The 17,036-nt window shown below is 45.7% G+C and overlaps 1 protein-coding gene across 3 annotated transcripts in view; it reads left to right on the forward strand.

Annotated features, from left to right (window-relative positions):
- The first annotated feature begins 344 nt into the window (after window positions 1-344).
- The window catches only part of RNF180 (ring finger protein 180), a 140,012-nt gene continuing 123,320 nt past the window's right edge, over window positions 345-17,036 (forward strand). For all 3 annotated transcript variants that reach the window (XM_084629662.1, XM_084629663.1, XM_084629664.1), the window contains exons 1-2: window positions 345-496; window positions 5,035-5,173. In XM_084629662.1, the coding sequence (XP_084485788.1) occupies window positions 5,072-5,173 (102 nt within the window). In that variant the 5' untranslated portion in view covers window positions 345-496; window positions 5,035-5,071. The remainder of the gene's footprint in view (window positions 497-5,034; window positions 5,174-17,036) is intronic.

Genomic DNA, 17,036 nt, shown 5'->3' on the forward strand with positions numbered 1-17,036 from the left:
TTCATCTGCTCCTCCATCCAAATGGCCGTTAAACGTGCAGCTGACCCCAGGGAAAGGATCTAGACCCCAGCCCTAAAACCTATGCCCAGTCCAGCTGAGTGAAGGGCCATCTTGCGCTGCCCTGTTGTCTCCCCCTCACCCCACGAGGCGCGCGGAGTGGGGGGGGGGTTTCACACACTGGAGCCCCCACCCCGTCTCCCAGCCCCCGCACTCCCCGGTGCAGCAGCGGCAGGAGAAAGGGCAGCAGCCTCTGCCCCAGCCCCGGCCCGCCCCACATCCCGCGTGGGTTGGGGAGCTCCCCGCCGAGCAGCGCTCGCGCTCGCCCTCCCCCCCGGCCAGGACTCCGACCGGCACGGAGCGCTTTTCGTTGCTGTTTGTCTCCCGTCTCTTCCCGTCGGCAGCTGTTGCGCTCACCCGGGATCTCCGCCAGTACTCGGCCCCGCGCCTGCTCGAGCGGCCGGACCGACGGACACCCCCGCCCGGCGAGCCGCGAGCGGTAAGCGGGGGCTCTGCTAGCTCCGGCTGGCCGGCTGCCCCGGAGTCGGGGAGGCCGCGCCAGCCGGGACACAGCCGCCCGCAGCCCTGCGGGGCAGGCCCCTCCTGGGGGGGACGTGCGTTGGGTCCGTTTCTGGGTGCGGCGCTCCGTGGGGCGGGGAGGGTTTGGCCGCCAAACCGGCGGGAGTTTGCCGAGGCCGCTGCTGCTGGGTCACCGCCCCCGGGGAGACGAGCCACAGGTTGCTTGTGTGGTTGGGGAGGGAAAACCCGCCTGTGGCTCCTCTCCCCTTATCCCCCCACCCCCGGTCTGGTCACCCTACCCCCGGGGCTGTGCCTCAGGGAGCTGGTTGGCGTTCGTGATCTCACCGCTTTGTGCAATGAAGAAATAGCTCAGCTGTCAGTGGGTCCCCGAGGCCAGCGTGAGCGACCCCCGGGATCCCTCGCCAGCGCTGCTGGTATCCGCAGGCTTGGCGAGCTCTATGGGTTTCGGGTTCCCTTCTGACCAAATGCAATTCAAATGTTTTATGCCTTCCTGCTGCCTAGAAGAAGGGTGGTAAAGACCAGAGAGTTGGGGCTTGTCTAGCGCTACAGCTGCACCGCTGCTGTGCTTAAGGACAGGACTACATTTGCCATTGAAAGCGGAGAAAGTCTCTCTTTTGCACAAAAACCGTGGGAGCATCTACACTTGCCAATGACTTTTTGCAGTGAAACTCAGAAGTTTCACCACAAAAAGAAAACCACCTCCATGAGAGGTGTACAGCTCTTACTGGTAATGCTTTTGCGGTGATGTGCAAGTGAAAACACATTATTCCTGTTTACACAGCTTTTAGCCTCCGCAGGATATCCCACAGTGCCTAGGTGACCACTCTGGGTAGCTGCTCTGCACCAGGTAAACAGACATCCACCCCTCCCCTTGTAAAGCCCCAAAGACTTTGAAACTCCCCCTCCTGTTGTCTTGGGTAGTACTCACTTATCCGGCCAGGTGACAATGCCTGCTCCAGGGAGCAAAGGATCCCCTCCTTGGAGCAATGCTGAGCTACTGGAGCTGATCAGTGTTTGGGGAAAGGAGGCTGTGGATTTCTCCATTCCACCTGTGTAACAGTATTATAATATTTTCAGGGATGTCTTCACTGAGCTGTCCACAATGCTTACAACTCGTTTAAGAGAAATTAAACTAATTCAGAATGTACTCTGGTGTATATTAGTTGTTAAATTATGCTTTCCAATTTGAATTATTTTGCACTTGTCTATGTTGAATTTCATCTTCCATTGTATTGCCTAGTTACCTAGTCTTCTCTGGTCCTTCTGAAGGTCCTCATGGTCATTACAAGTCTTGACTAAGCTAAAAAGTTACTGGCAAATATTGTCTCCTTGCTATTCACTCCACCTTCTAGGTTGCTAGTTACCTACATTGAACAATAGTGCGAACACTGATTCTTGGGGTACCTCACTACTAACCTCTCTGCATATAGGGGTGGCTTGAATTCATATTCTGGCTATGATTAGCCTTTTAAGTTCACAGTGCTCTTCAGCTAAAAGTTTCTGAACATATGAGACAATGATTTAAATGTGAAGTTCTACATCCTGTTATTAATTTTAGTCAGCTATTATAGTACAGCACTGTACAATTAAAATTGCTATGGTACTGCTGTGGAAGTACTTAATAAAGAAGCAGTCACCCTAAACACTACTCATTTTAGTATAGACTCACTGCAAAAGAACAAAGTAATCTATTGTTAAGACTGTACCTGTTTTTCCCTTTATCCACTTCTGTAAGAATTCATATTCTGCTTCTGCAAAATACAAACCCCACAGACACATTTGTGCCAAGTCTAGCACTAATGAAGAAGAGGTCATTATGGAAGATTATATGCAGGCATTTACTTTAAAAAAAACCCAACACCGTTTGTTACACAGATCTTTATTTGCAACAAATTGGGTTATAGGTTGTCTGTTTCCTCCATAGTGAGAACTGAAGAAAAGCACAGGTGTGCAGAACTTTAATAGACCTTCAGGAATGTTCTCATTAAAAACAACTGCTAGGGCAAAATACTGCAAACTGCTGTAATCTGTTCCTCCAAGTTCAGAGGGAAGCCACCCTGGCTCCCTACAAAAATAGACAAGAAAGACTATCATCAGTCAAATAGATCAAAGCTAATTTTGTAATGCATACTTTGGAATTACATTTTCACAATGCATTTAAGGTGTGTTCAAAATTATATTTGTAGCAGCACTCCCTGAGTGGTATTATTCATTACATTTCAAAACCTGCGTTTGAATTGAATACTTTCTTGAGAGAGACATTTAACATTTGTATACCCTTTAACTGCTGCTTTCAAATATGTCATATGCTGATGGGCTACTAAAATAACTGTGCTGACTGTAACTGTGTAAGCAAAACTCAAGATACAGGGATGTTCTGTGTAGTTCAAAGCATTTGCATTTTTCAAATTCTTGCCATGTGCAAGACAAGGTCTTGAATGTGAATATTTTCTTTTTGCTTAAATGCATCTACCATGATCTTTCATTCAACTAATATTGATCTGAAGCTCCTACTTACTACTAATACTAGTCTATTAGTTTGTCTAGAAATAAAAGAATACTGGAGTTTTAACATAAATTCATACTTTACCTGTGAATTGAAAGCTGCAAAAAAATATGAAAAGCACTTAAGCGATCTGTCTTATTTCAGTGTCTGAGCATGGGTTGTTTTTTTAATAGTCTGGTTGTATGTTATAATCATAGTTACCATTTAAGTAAACAGAATACTGTTGTAACTAAAGCTTTGGTAAGAGAGCAGAAGCCTAGTTTACTGTGGAGGAAAAAGCAAAATGAAGAGCAAGTACTTTCTGCTGAAACAAGTACTCAGTTTTTGACATAAATATGTGGATCATTTCATCGCTTTTCCTTTAATCAGATGATCTTTCTTCAGAAACCAAGCAGATAGATGACATGTAGCCTAGGCTATTGCTTGTTAGAGAGAAATGCAAAGGAAGGCAATAGGCTGTTCAAACAATTTCTTAGATATCTCCAAGTTTGTATTAGTGAAAAGTCAATAGAAATAAGCGTGAAATGGTTGACTCCATTGCAAATTAATCTTGCAGGAACACACAGAATCCTTCTGTGATCTTTTGCCAATAATTTTAAATGCCGATTTTAATTGCAATGTAATCTTTCAATGCTTAGAGTAGGGATGGCCAGAGCACCATGATCCAAGGGACCCTTTACACATACATTTTAGGTTTAATTTTCAAGTAGCTGGCCCAAGGAAGTCAGAAAAAGTAGGGGACTGGAACCGGAGGTGGATTTCTGGGAGGACAGGGGAAAGGGAGAGTTTTATGAGGTCCCTGACAGAAAGATTGAAAGAGAAATTGGGATGGGGAAGAGTCTTCGGGGAAGGATCAAAGAAAATTATGGACTACAGTGGTGAGCAAAGACCGAATATCAACTGTCATCTCTCTCTGTTTGGTGGTGTCTTAATGTAAGTCTCTGTCTTGCAAGTGGGCTGACCCTTGGGCCGGAGTGATGTCCCTGTTCACTGTAGTGGTTGGGATCCTCTCACATAGAGTAACTTGCAGGATCAGAGCTTTAGATAGTAAACTCATTAGGGAAGGGACCTTGTCTTTTTGGTATTCTAAAAAACCGTGCAGATATATGGTGCTATATAACTGTTTACTCCCGGGGGAAATCTGCAATATTGCACAATCTTGCAGAAATTAATGTGCATGCTGAATTTCCTTTCCCTCACAGAAATGGGCTGCAGTGCTGCTGGCCCCCACTCAGGGCCTCTGGACCCAGCAGAGCCCAGCTCGCATATAGAAGACACTGCCAGGGGGAGGGGGAAGGAGCTAAAGGCAGCTGCAGTTCCCCACATGCCCTGAGGGAAGGAGACAGTGACATACAGGAAACCCCACACAAGCTTGGGACCAAGCATCAGTCTATTTCTTCCTCTGGATCCCTGGGCTCTGAGGGGTAGGGGGGCGGGTGTCTGGGCTGAGGAGCTCTGCGGCTGGGCTCTGGGAGGTAGGGGGTTTGGGTGTATTGGCTGGGGGGGGTCCCATAGCCAGATTCTGGGAGGGAGGGGTTATAGGTGTCTGGCCCCCCCGACTGAGCTCTGGGGGAGGGAGGAGGGAAAGATACAGGAACTGGGCTGTCGTAGAGGTGTCTTTAACACTCTTCTCCTGGTGGAATTTTTGTGAGTGTCTGTATTGTTACAGACATACTTGCTGACAGGTATTTTGAAATAAATTACTGAAATAATTGAAACTGGTGTGATTATGTAGTGTTATTTTGACACATGAAATTTGCAGAATTTTTAAATATTGTGCTCAGAATTTTTATGTTTTTGATGCAGAATTCCTCCAGGAGTAATTAACAAACTGAATGAAGGGTACTATATAAAATCAAAATAGTAGTAGTATTTGTTGCTAGTGTGATTAGGGACTGCTCATGTGACTAAGAATCGTAGGCTGACGCCCTCTGTAATTTGAACAGATTACAGGTGCTTAAGAAAATTATACATTTTTACTGTCTTTATAGCTTTAACAGATAAACAATTGAAGAACCAGAAGTTAAAATGAATACCCTAGAAGATGGCATGCTTCGTTGCTGGAAGTGTAGAAAATACATAGCAAATTCTGATTGCATCATAAAATGTAATGGAAAACAACTATCTGAAGTAAGTATAGCTTCTTTATTTTTCCATTGTCCTTGATTTAGTATCTACATATAAAAAGATTCCAGGAATGTCTCTGTGTGTCACTCTGCAGTCAAATTGTCTGTACAGTCAGTGTGAAGTGATGAAAACAGCAGCAAGCATGGTTCAGGGCTCTTTCTGTTCAGAATATCACCAGGTTGAATCATCACTGGGTTTTGTTGTCTGTTACCATCCAGATTTTATGTTCTTAGCCATTTTGATTTAACAAATTACTCCTGTGTGGTGTACAGCTACAGTAAGGAATGTATCTATGCCATGCCAAGAGTTTTAGACCAATGCAATGTCAGAGGCAGCTTAACCACCGCCCTTACTCTGCAGCTAATTTGCATACATCAGTTTCATTGGTAGTATGAGGGAGACTGCACAGATGGTAGACTACTTGACCCAAGTGCCACCTGCATAAATCAACACAACTCTCCCAGAGCATAACACCCCCCCCAAGACACAACAATCCAACCCAAGCACAATAACACACACACTTACCCCAAATACACATAGCCCCTCACCACAGCACACACCCCTCATTTGCGACCTACAGAAATCAATACAATTATCTGTCAACCTGGGCTGGGACGCTCGCTCCTGCAGGCGGTGTAGACATACCTTTTGTAGCTTTGCCCATTTCCTCCACATTTCACTCTTGGCTAGCTTAGGCAGCTCTCTATTCAGTTTTCTGGCTTCTGAGAATCCCTTTCTAAGGGTATGTCTACACTTGCAGAGTTTTTGCGCTGTAAGTTTCACTAGTGATAGGGAACCGGTGAGTGTAAAACGCTGGTTTGTGTATTTACAGGGATGGGGTGGATGTGTCTTTACTTGGCATCAGAGCTGCTGGCCAGAACGGTCACCTAGGCACTGTGGGATATCCTCCAGAGGCTAAAAGCTCTGTAAACAGGAAGAACGTGTCTTTACTTGCACATCACCACAAATGCATCACCGGTAAGAGCTGTACGCCTCTCGTGGAGGTGGTTTTCTTTTTGCAGTGAAACTTCTGAGTTTCACCGCAAGAAGTCACTGGCAAATATAGACACTTGTATGGTTTTTGCACAAAAAGGGACTTTTTCCACTTTAAATGGCAAGTGTAGACATGCCCTTAGGCTCCTAACTCTCCCCATATAATGCATGGGGGGTCTGGGGATCTAACTTGGGACTGTGAATTGTATTGGGCAGCAGGGAAACTAGGAGTTAGGTGTTGCAATGCATAAGTTCCCTTTGTGACTCTAGACCTTAGTTATTACCTTTGTTCTGTGGCATGATGAGGGTTGATATGCCTTATACCAGAGATCGGCAACCCTTTGCACGCGGCCCGCCAGGGTAAGTCCCCCGGAGGGCCGGGCCAGTTTGTTTATCTGCTGCATCTGCAGGTTCGGCCGATCGTGGCTCCCATTGCCCACGGTTTGCCGCTCCAGGCCAAAGGGGGCTGTGGGAAGCAGCGGCCAGCACATCCCTCGCCCCGCGCCACTTCCCGCAGCCACCATTGGCCTGGAGCGGCAAACTGTGGCCAGTGAGAGCCGTGATTGGCCGAATCTGCAGACGCGGCAGGTAAACAAAGTGGCCCAGTCCGCCGGGGGCTTACCCTGGTGGGCCGCGTGCCAAAGGTTGCTGATCCCTGCCTTATACATTTGTATGCTAGCTTGTGTAAATGTAGATATTTTTATTATTCATGTAAAAGTCCAAACCTTTTTTAGAATCCCGATAAACTCGTTGCCTTAATATATCGTAACAGCGAGTTTTTTGGTGTCATAAAATATAAAGGGAAGGGTAAACACCTTTAAATCCCTCCTGGCCAGAGGAAAAACCCTTTCACCTGTAAAGGGTTAAGAAGCTAGGATAACCTCACTGGCACCTGACCAAAATAACCAATGAGGAGACGAGATACTTTCAAAGCTGGAGGGGGGGAGAAACTAAGGTTCCGTCTGTCTGTGTGTTGCTTTTGCTGGGACCAGAGCAGGAATGCAGGTCAGAACTCCTGGCGAGGAGGGATTTAAAGGTGTTTACCCTTCCCTTTGTATTTATGACAGTGGGTTTCATACTGACATGCATTTTAAGTAAAGTTAAATTATATATGCCAGATACTTCTACGTGTCAGATTGACTGCTGCTATTTACTTTAAAAAGGTGAGGCATAGAAGATGTGATTTAAAAAAATATCGTAACTCACCAGAGCTGATGTCTCTTACAACAGAATTCACAACATCTTAATTAAAAATAATCATACAGAAAACAATGAATGAGCACCTCCTGCTGCTTTACAACAGCAGTTAATTATCAAGCTGTCTTTCCCAAGATATTCACCATCCCGCTGACATCTTTTTGATGTTGGATCAAAGAGAAAAGTTAACAAAATACACTATATTGATTTTCTGATGTACCAGAAACACTCCAAAATGCCAGGCTTGCCAGTGGAGAAGGATGTAATGAGTAGGGATTGAAATTAATTTTCATTCTTTTAAGAGAATAATATAAACAGTATAGCATTAAATATTGCTTTACAACCAGTCAGTGATCAGTGATTTTATACAGTTACAAACTCACAAATGCATATTGGTTTCCATAACTACACTATTTAAAGCCCTAGAGTCTCATAGGCTATTGTTCTCAGAACTCATCATTCATATGTCCATAAAAATATGGCTGTCTCAATATATCGATTTTTTTCCCAACATTATTTTTATCTCAATTGGTAGGCCCAAGTTCTGGCCTGACGCATATCTGCAAAATGGAGCCCAAACACTTCTGCAACCACAGAATCAAATGGGAATGCTGAGAAGGGGTAGCGTTGCTAGGTGTCCAATTTTGACCGGAATGCCCGGTCGAAAAGGGACCCTGGCAGCTCCGGTCAGCACAGCAGAGCAGGCCATTAAAAGTCCAGTCAGAGGCGCAGTGGGGCTAAGGCAGGCTCTCTGCCAGCCATGGCTCCATGCGGCTCCCGGAAGCAGCGGCATGTCCCCAGTCCGGCTCCTATGTGTAGGGGCAGCCAGGGAGCTCTGCATGGTGCCCCCACCACAAGCGCCAGCTTCGTAGCTCGCATTGGCCAGAAACCGCGGCCAATGGGAGCTGCGGGGGCGGTGCCTGCGGACGGGACAGCGCGCAAAGCCACCTGGCCGTGCCTTTGTGTAGGAGCCAGAAGGGGGACATGGGACATGCCACTGCTACCGGGAGCTGCTTGAGGTAAGCGCTGCCTGGAGCCTGCAATCCTTATCCCTGACTATGCCCCAACCCCCTGCCCCAGCCCTGATCCCCTCTCGCCCTCCAAACCCCTTGATCCCAGCCCGGAGCACCCTCCTACACCCAAAACCTCTCATCCTCAGCCCCACCCCAGAGTATGCACCTGCAGCTGGAGCCCTTACACCCCAACCCCCTGCCCCAGCTCAGAGCCCCCTCCCACACCTGAACCCCTCATTTATGGCCCCACCCCAGAACCCACACCCTAAGCCCAGAACCCATACCCCCTCCCACATCCCAACCGCCTGCCTCAGCCCAGACCCCCCTCCCATACTCTGAATCCCTTGGCTCCTTCCCCAGCACAGAGCCCCTCCTGCACCCCAAACCGCTCATCCCTGACCCCACCCTGGAGCTCTCATCCCCTTCCTCAGCCCAGAGCCCACTCCCGCACCCTGAGCTTCTCATTTCTGGCCCCACCCTGGAGCCCGCACCCCTAGCCAGAGCCCTCACCCACTCCTGCACTCACCCCGCTGAGTCAGCCTGGTGAAAATGAGAAAGTGAGCAACGGGGGGGAATGGAGTGATTGAGGAGCGGGGCCTCAGAGAGGAGACGGGGCAAGAACGGGGGCAAGGGTGTTCAGTTTTGTGCAAGTAGAAAGTTGGTGACTCTAAGAAGGGTGAAACCCTCTAAAGGTAGCTAAGTAGCCCCAATAGCAGCCACTCCATCCCATGTCCTCTCCCAGGATGGAGTCACAGATTCTGTGCCCACAGTTAAGATACGACAATCAAGGTGATGAGGAGCGATGTCACGGGAGACAGGGCTTTGCTGGCTTGCCAGCATATGAGGCTGGAAATTCTCACCAGTTGTCTCACAACTGGGGAAAGTGAGCAGGCCTCCGCATCCCAAATGTTCCTGGCAAACTTGGCAGCCAGTAAGTGAACATGGAGCTATTGGGCCAAGAACTTACCAACTATCCCCATGGGTCCTGGTGGTAGTGGGAAGGCTGAGAGCCTGATTTTTCATTTATGATAATGCCACTTTACATGCATCTAATCATGTGAAGGGGCCCTAATGTGTGTGTGAATATTGTGTGCTCCCTCTTTAAGGCTGCTTGACATGGCCAGAGCTGTGTAAAGTGGCCTTAGTGTAAATGAAATTAACCCTGACTGTATTGTTACAGATGTTGGGGGGAAGGAGGGGGGCGTGGGTTGTTAATTTTTTCTGTTTGACGGCTTTCAAACAAAAGGGGATCTCTCTGATTTAGGATTAGATTAAAATGGATTGTTGGAAGGACTTTTAATATAGAAACTTGTCAGAGTAGGGTCCACTATTTTTTCAAAAGAAATAGTTTAAAACTACTGTAGCACTAAAGGGATTATTAAGTACAAAACAGCAGTTAGAATCCTTTTTTTTTGCTGTAGGATTTTTAATAGCTTTTGAAGCATGCTTAGTTATTGGGTTAGAAAAGTAGTATGTGAATAAACCTGTTCACTGTTTCACAAGAAGATTAGATAAGAATATATTATTTCCTCAACAAATCCATGTAACTCTCATTGAGGAGAATGGAAGTTATGGTAGGTGGTTACATTAAGAATTTATTCTGTCCTATACTGTATCATTGGGACTACATAAGAACGGCCATATTGGGTCAGACCAAAAGTCCATCCAGCCCAGTATCCTGTCTACTGACAGTGGCCAATGCCAGGTGCTCCAGAGGGAGTGAACCCAACAGGAAATGATCAAGTGATCTCTCTCCTGCCATCCATCTCCACCCTCTGACATACAGAGGCTAGGGACACCATTTCTTACCCATCCTGGCTAATAGCCATTAGTGGACTTTACCTTCACGAATTTATCCAGTTCTCTTTTAAACCCTGTTATAGTCCTGACCTTCCCAACCTCCTCAGACAAGGAGGTTCCACTGGAGTTCCACAGGTTCCACACTTCAATTTATGATAAAATGATATGTTCCAAGTTTTCCCAATTAGAAAATGTCTTTCATAGTACATTAAGTACTGCATCTCAGAATGCCACTTTTGTTGTTTCTCATGTTCTGAAGACATTTTTGTGTTGCCTTTGTATATTCTGTGTTCTTTAATTCTTTAGTTAAATTATTTTTAAAGTCCTTTGTAATGATTTGGTGAGGATCTATGATCCCCAAAGAGTGTAAAGAAATGCACTATATCTAAAATTCCCAAACTGCTTTTGTGTGTGTGTGTATAAGTAAAATATAGTGTGGGCTGCAAGACAGATGGCCATATTTTTAAAGGTATGATGCAGATAAGCACGTAGTAGGATTTTCAAAAGTACCTGGGCACCTAACTAATTTCAGTGGGAGATAGATGCTTTTGAAAATCTCACTAGGTGCTTATCTGCATAATTGGGCACCTAATACTTCTTAAGATCTGACCGTGAGGTCTTAGTAGCAACTCTTATTTGGTGAGAACACCTTAAGTAAATTGGCTTTGTTTAGAGAAGTGGTTTCCAACCTTTTTATGCCCAAGATCACTTTTGAATTTAAGAGCAACCCTACCCTGCCTCTTCCCCAAAGCCCCACTCCACTCACTCCAGTCCTCCCCCATCACTCGTTCGCCCCCACCCTCACTCACTTTCACCAGGCTGGGGTAGGGGTTTGCGGTTTGGGAGGGGTGCGAGCTCTGGGCTGGGGCCGATGGGTTCGCGGTGTGGGAGGGGGCTCTGGGCAGAGTCTGGGGAAGGGTATTGGGGTGCAGGAGGCGGCTCTGGGCTGGGGCAGAGTATTGGGGTGCAGAAGGGGGTGTGGACTCTGGGAGGGAGTTTGGGTGCAGAGTGCAGGAGGGGGCTCCAGGCTGGGGCAGAGTGTTGGGATGCAGGAGGGGGTACAGGGTGCTGGCTCTGGGAGGGGGGTGAGGGCTGTGGCTTGGTGTGCAGGAAGGGGTTCGGGGTGCTGGCTCCGAGAGGGGGCTGGGGGTTGGGGTGTGGCCTCCATCCGGGCAGCACTTACCTCCAGTGGCTCCCAGTCGGCAGCACAGTGAAGCTAAGGCAGGCTCCCTGCCTACACTGGACCCACGCCGCTCCCAGAAGAGGCCAACGTGCCCCTGCGGCCCCTGGGAGGGGACAGGTGGCCCATGGCTCTATGCGCTGCCCCTCTCTGCAAGCACTGTCTCTAGCTCCCATTGGCCACAGTTCCCCATTCCCAGCCAATGGGAGCTATGGGGGCAGTGTCTGCAGGCAGGAGCAGGGTACAGAGGGAGATCTGGGGCCGCGGGGCGTGCTGGCTGCTTCTGGGAGCGGTGTGGGGTCTGGGCAGCCCTGCTGCACCACCTGAGATTGCAATCGAATAGGAGATCCTCTAGAGGATTGACTGGTTGGTGACCACTGATATAGAAAGATGTAGGGGGAAACACATCCTTAGACCCTAGCTCTGTGCCTCTCCAATGTAGGAATTTTGTCCAGTGCCACTGTTTAGTAGCATATCCACCACCAGGCCCAAAAACTGTCCTCCAAGCTATGGTGGACCAAGGCCCACCCACAAGACTGTACTCCAATATGTTCTGGGGTCTGTGTCCCTTTCACATACTGCATTCCTCCCTCCTCCAGCCTAGCAGAACTGCACTTGTTCCACTGCATTCCAGTCGTTCTGTGATCCTTACTTGGACTGGAGGTTGTGCCTACTATAGTGGTCGAAGGGCTTTGGATTTTTTGGTGTTGGGGGCATTGCTAATAGAGAGTTGGCACTATACCTGCTATTTATGGCAACCAGTTTTCATGGACTCCACTTAACCCTCCTAGTCAACAGCTAAACAACTTATTCCATGTTCTTACTTCATATTTAAATATTTAAATTTAGGTAGCCTCTAATTAGCTTTGAAAACTTATAATTTGAAGGTGATATACATCTCTGAGTAGAAAAGCTTATTGTTAGCTTATAGAAATAGAAAACTCTTCAATGTTCCTTTAACTTTCATTAGAATATTTCTTGCTATGCCTTTAGGCTATAGAGTACATATGTAAAAGATTTACTCTTTGTTAAATCTGTTTTTAAAGGTCTTTGTTTTATAGACTAATTTACAGGGGAGAGGGCAAGAGAGGGAGACAGCCTTTTGAATGAAAAATTGTTTCTAGTAGAAGAGTATGTACAAGTTAGTGTACAAGGCTTGGAAACTTTTTTTAACATATTTAGGATTTAGGGCTTTTTTCATTTTTTTTCAAACTTGGAAATTCCTACTACCTTTCTTCATGAGTAAGGTAGATTTTTTCCCCCATGTATGATTTTTGTTGTGAGTTTCAGTGAGGCTTCATGCCTGACCATGCTGCCATTTGATTTTTCCTTTTTATTTACCAAAAAATCCCCAAATAAAATCCAGTCCTCTGCACAAAATGAGGAGTTTCTCTCACATAAGGGGAAGCTAAAGTTTTAAAACTGCGTTATAATAATTATATGGCAAAATAAGAATATTTCAGAAAGTTGAAATTCTTTCCAAAGTCAGCACTATTTGAGAATTTAGTTTGAGTCCTTCCAGATGGCAGTCATGGGCATCACATAAACACCTAGAGAGATAAAAAATGATAGTATTAGCTGTCAAGAATAACTTTTATATTTTCTTACCAAAGCCTTTTAATCTTTGCAACTATTCTTTTAATGCAACTGTTTGAATTTGTTCTGAAATGCTATAGCACTAGCATTCTCTCAGCTCTCTCTACAGTATAAACCTTTGCAGTAATTTAGGAGATTATGAAAGCTATTTGATTCCTAATATTTTAATAATAAAGGAATACAATAAATGAAATATGAATGCTTTCTATTGTTGTCATCTTAGAAAGAAAAATAAAATGCTAACAGAGGGAAAATGTACTACAATTATGTACAGCAGATGTACTTCTTATTTTCTCTGTATAAAAATTCCACCAGAAGAGTTACTCTGCAGACTGCATAGTTGATAAAATAACTCCTCTAAAAAGAAAGCATTATTGTTATTTTTAAAAATCAACAATTAAAGCTGCTATTTAAAAAAAATGTTTTAGCTATAGATTTATTTTATCCTTTGAAATATTTCTGTAGCAGACAAAAACTTGACACAACCAAAAGATAAATGACTATCTAGTAGTGTATCCCGTTACTGGTGTTAAAAAGGAATGTGTATATATAAATTGTAATTACTTAACATTAATCGGTGAGTTAAACAATGTAATTAACTTTTCAAGAGTTACTGAAATGACATAGTAATCTTCTCTGGATGGTGCGCTAAAATCTCCCCCCAAAATAATCAGAACTGTTTTGAGTGAATTTGTATGTTAAAGACATAATGCACATAACTTGTTCAAATATGCCATAGTACATTCCTGTATGAACCTTTTTGCTATGCACATTTTTGATAGTCATTTAGGAATAATCTTTCTTTATACCAATCTTTTCTCAGAACAGTTAGGGCCAAATTCTGCTTTCAGTAAGATTAGAGTAAATTCAGAAGTACTCCTTTGAAAGCCGTGGAGTTATTCTGGATATGCACAGTTGTAACTGAAATTGGAAGGCTCGATTATCACCACATGAAAACCAGGAAATTTAATAAGAAAACCTCAGTCTTGTTAGACTTCTTCAGCCTGGCCAGCATCCCATCTCTGAGGCCTTAGCTGTCTGAGGTAGACATAGCTCCCATTTACACTTAATGTGTTATAGAAAGTTTGTTTGGAGCAAGGGAATCCAGACTTTTCCACCATATAGCTATCTTATTTTTGGCATATCTTTTCTTCTGGTGTATGTTTTAAGAGATGTGTTCTTTCTTTATCAAAAACATCAATATTTATTGAATGTATTCCTTCACTCAAAAATCTCCTGTCTGTCTGCTGTTAAGTACATTAACCTTGTTTGCAGTTCCTACTTCCTGTTGCATGGTTTTCTTACATTGATGCCTTGTTTTATAGAGACATCCTTGGAACTTTTTAGTTTCCAAAGACTAGGGTTATATATCTTCAGAAAAGAGAGACTTAATTGTCTATTGCTGTCCTTTAAGTTACTGCACGTTATAAGAGATTACCTCTCTCCCTCCACTACAGAGTTTGAGGTTTTGAAATATTTTTGTTAGTTTATAATTCAGGTATTTTTAATATTGTGGGAGTAGTTTCACCTCCTCTGGGAAAAGAACTTGTGGTCAGAGCACTAGGGGGCATCAGTATTCCATTGGCGCATGCTGGATGCTTTAGAAATTAGTGCTTAGGGAACTCCATTTTCATCATTCATAGGAATATGGAATTGAAACTAGTGCTCTGCTGTGACATGTCAACCGAGGACAATTAAAAGTAAATAATTTTCCCGGGACATTGAAAAGCGAGTACTGCACTGAAATAATAAGTTCATCAGCTACAGGTTGTCAGCCAAACTGTTCTTTAAGTACCCAGGCTAAGCCCTGGTCTACACTAGGACTTTAGGTCGAATTTAGCAGCGTTAAATCGATGTAAACCTGCACCCGTCCACACAATGAAGCCCTTTATTTCGACTTAAAGGGCTCTTAAAATCGATTTCCTTACTCCACCCCTGACAAGTGGATTAGCGCTTAAATCGACGTTGCCGGCTCGAATTTGGGGTACTGTGGACACAATTCGATGGTATTGGCCTCCGGGAGCTATCCCAGAGTGCTCCATTCTGACCGCTCTGGACAGCACTCTCAACTCAGATGCACTGGCCAGGTAGACAGGAAAAGAACCGCGAACTTTTGAATCTCATTTCCTGTTTGGCCAGCATGGCAAGCTGTAGGTGACCATGCAGAGCTCATCAGCAGAGGTGACCATGATGGAGTCCCAGAATCGCAAAAGAGCTCCAGCATGGACCGAATGGGAGGTACGGGATCTGATCGCTGTTTGGGGAGAGGAATCCGTGCTATCAGAACTCCGTTCCAGTTTTCGAAATGCCAAAACCTTTGTGAAAATCTCCCAGGGCATGAAGGACAGAGGCCATAACAGGGACCCGAAGCAGTGCCGCGTGAAACTGAAGGAGCTGAGGCAAGCCTACCAGAAAACCAGAGAGGCGAACAGAGAGGAGGAGTGGTAGATACGCTGGAGGGGAGGGATAGGATACAGAAGGACCTAGACCAATTGGAAGATTGGGCCAAAAGGAATCTGATGAGGTTCAATAAGGATAAGTGCAGGGTCCTGCACTTAGGACGGAAGAACCCAATGCACAGCTACAGACTAGGGACCGAATGGCTAGGCAGCAGTTCTGCGGAAAAGGACCTAGGGGTGACAGTGGACGAGAAGCTGGATATGAGTCAGCAGTGTGCCCTTGTTGCCAAGAGGGCCAATGGCATTTTGGGATGTATAAGTAGGGGCATAGCGAGCAGATCGAGGGACGTGATCGTTCCCCTCTATTCGACATTGGTGAGGCCTCATCTGGAGTACTGTGTCCAGTTTTGGGCCCCACACTTCAAGAAGAATGTGGATAAATTGGAGAGAGTCCAGCGAAGGGCAACAAAAATGATTAGGGGACTGGAACACATGAGTTATGAGGAGAGGCTGAGGGAGCTGGGATTGTTTAGCCTGCAGAAGAGAAGAATGAGGGGGGATTTGATAGCTGCTTTCAACTACCTGAAAGGGGGTTCCAAAGAGGATGGCTCTAGACTGTTCTCAATGGTAGCAGATGACAGAACGAGGAGTAATGGTCTCAAGTTGCAGTGGGGGAGGTTTAGATTGGATATTAGGAAAAACTTTTTCACTAAGAGGGTGGTGAAACACTGGAATGCGTTACCTAGGGAGGTGGTAGAATCTCCTTCCTTAGAGGTTTTTAAGGTCAGGCTTGACAAAGCCCTGGCTGGGATGATTTAACTGGGAATTGGTCCTGCTTTGAGCAGGGGGTTGGACTAGATGACCTTCTGGGGTCCCTTCCAACCCTGGTATTCTATGATTCTATGAACAGCCGCTCTGGGTCAGAGCCCCAAACATGCCGCTTCTATGATGAGCTGCATGCCATTTTAGGGGGTTCAGCCATCACTACCCCAGCCGTGTTGTTTGACTCCTTCAATGGAGATGGAGGCAATACGGAAGCAGGTTTTGGGGACGAAGAAGATGAGGAGGAGGAGGAGGAGGAGGAGGTTGTAGATAGCTCACAGCAAGCAAGCGGAGAAACCGGTTTTCCCGACAGCCAGGAACTGTTTCTCACCCTAGACCTGGAGCCAGTACCCCCCGAACCCACCCAAGGCTGCCTCCTGGACCCAGCAGGCGGAGAAGGGACCTCTGGTGAGTGTACCTTTTAAAATACTATACATGGTTTAAAAGCAAGCATGTGAAAGGATTACTTTGCCCTGGCATTTGCGGTTCTCCTAGATGTAGTCCTAAAGCCTTTGCAAAAGGTTTCTGAGGAGAGCAGCCTTATTGCGTCCTTCATGGTAGGACACTTTACCACTCCAGGCCAGTAACACGTACTCAGGAATCATTGTAGAACAAAGCATTGCAGTGTATGTTTGCTGGCATTCAAACAACATCCGTTCTTTATCTTTCTGTGTTATCCTCAGGAGAGTGAGATATAATTCATGGTCACCTGGTTGAAATAGAGTGCTTTTCTTCAGGGGACACTCAAAGGAGCCCATTCCTGCTGGGCTGTTTGCCTGTGGCTAAACAGAAATGTTCCCCGCTGTTAGCCACAGGGAGGGGGGAAGGTTGAGGGGGTAGTCACGCGGTGGGAGGAGGCAAAATGC

Source organism: Lepidochelys olivacea (assembly GCF_965140295.1).
Source record: "Lepidochelys olivacea isolate rLepOli2 genome assembly, chromosome: 5".
Lineage (NCBI taxonomy): Eukaryota > Metazoa > Chordata > Testudines > Cheloniidae > Lepidochelys > Lepidochelys olivacea.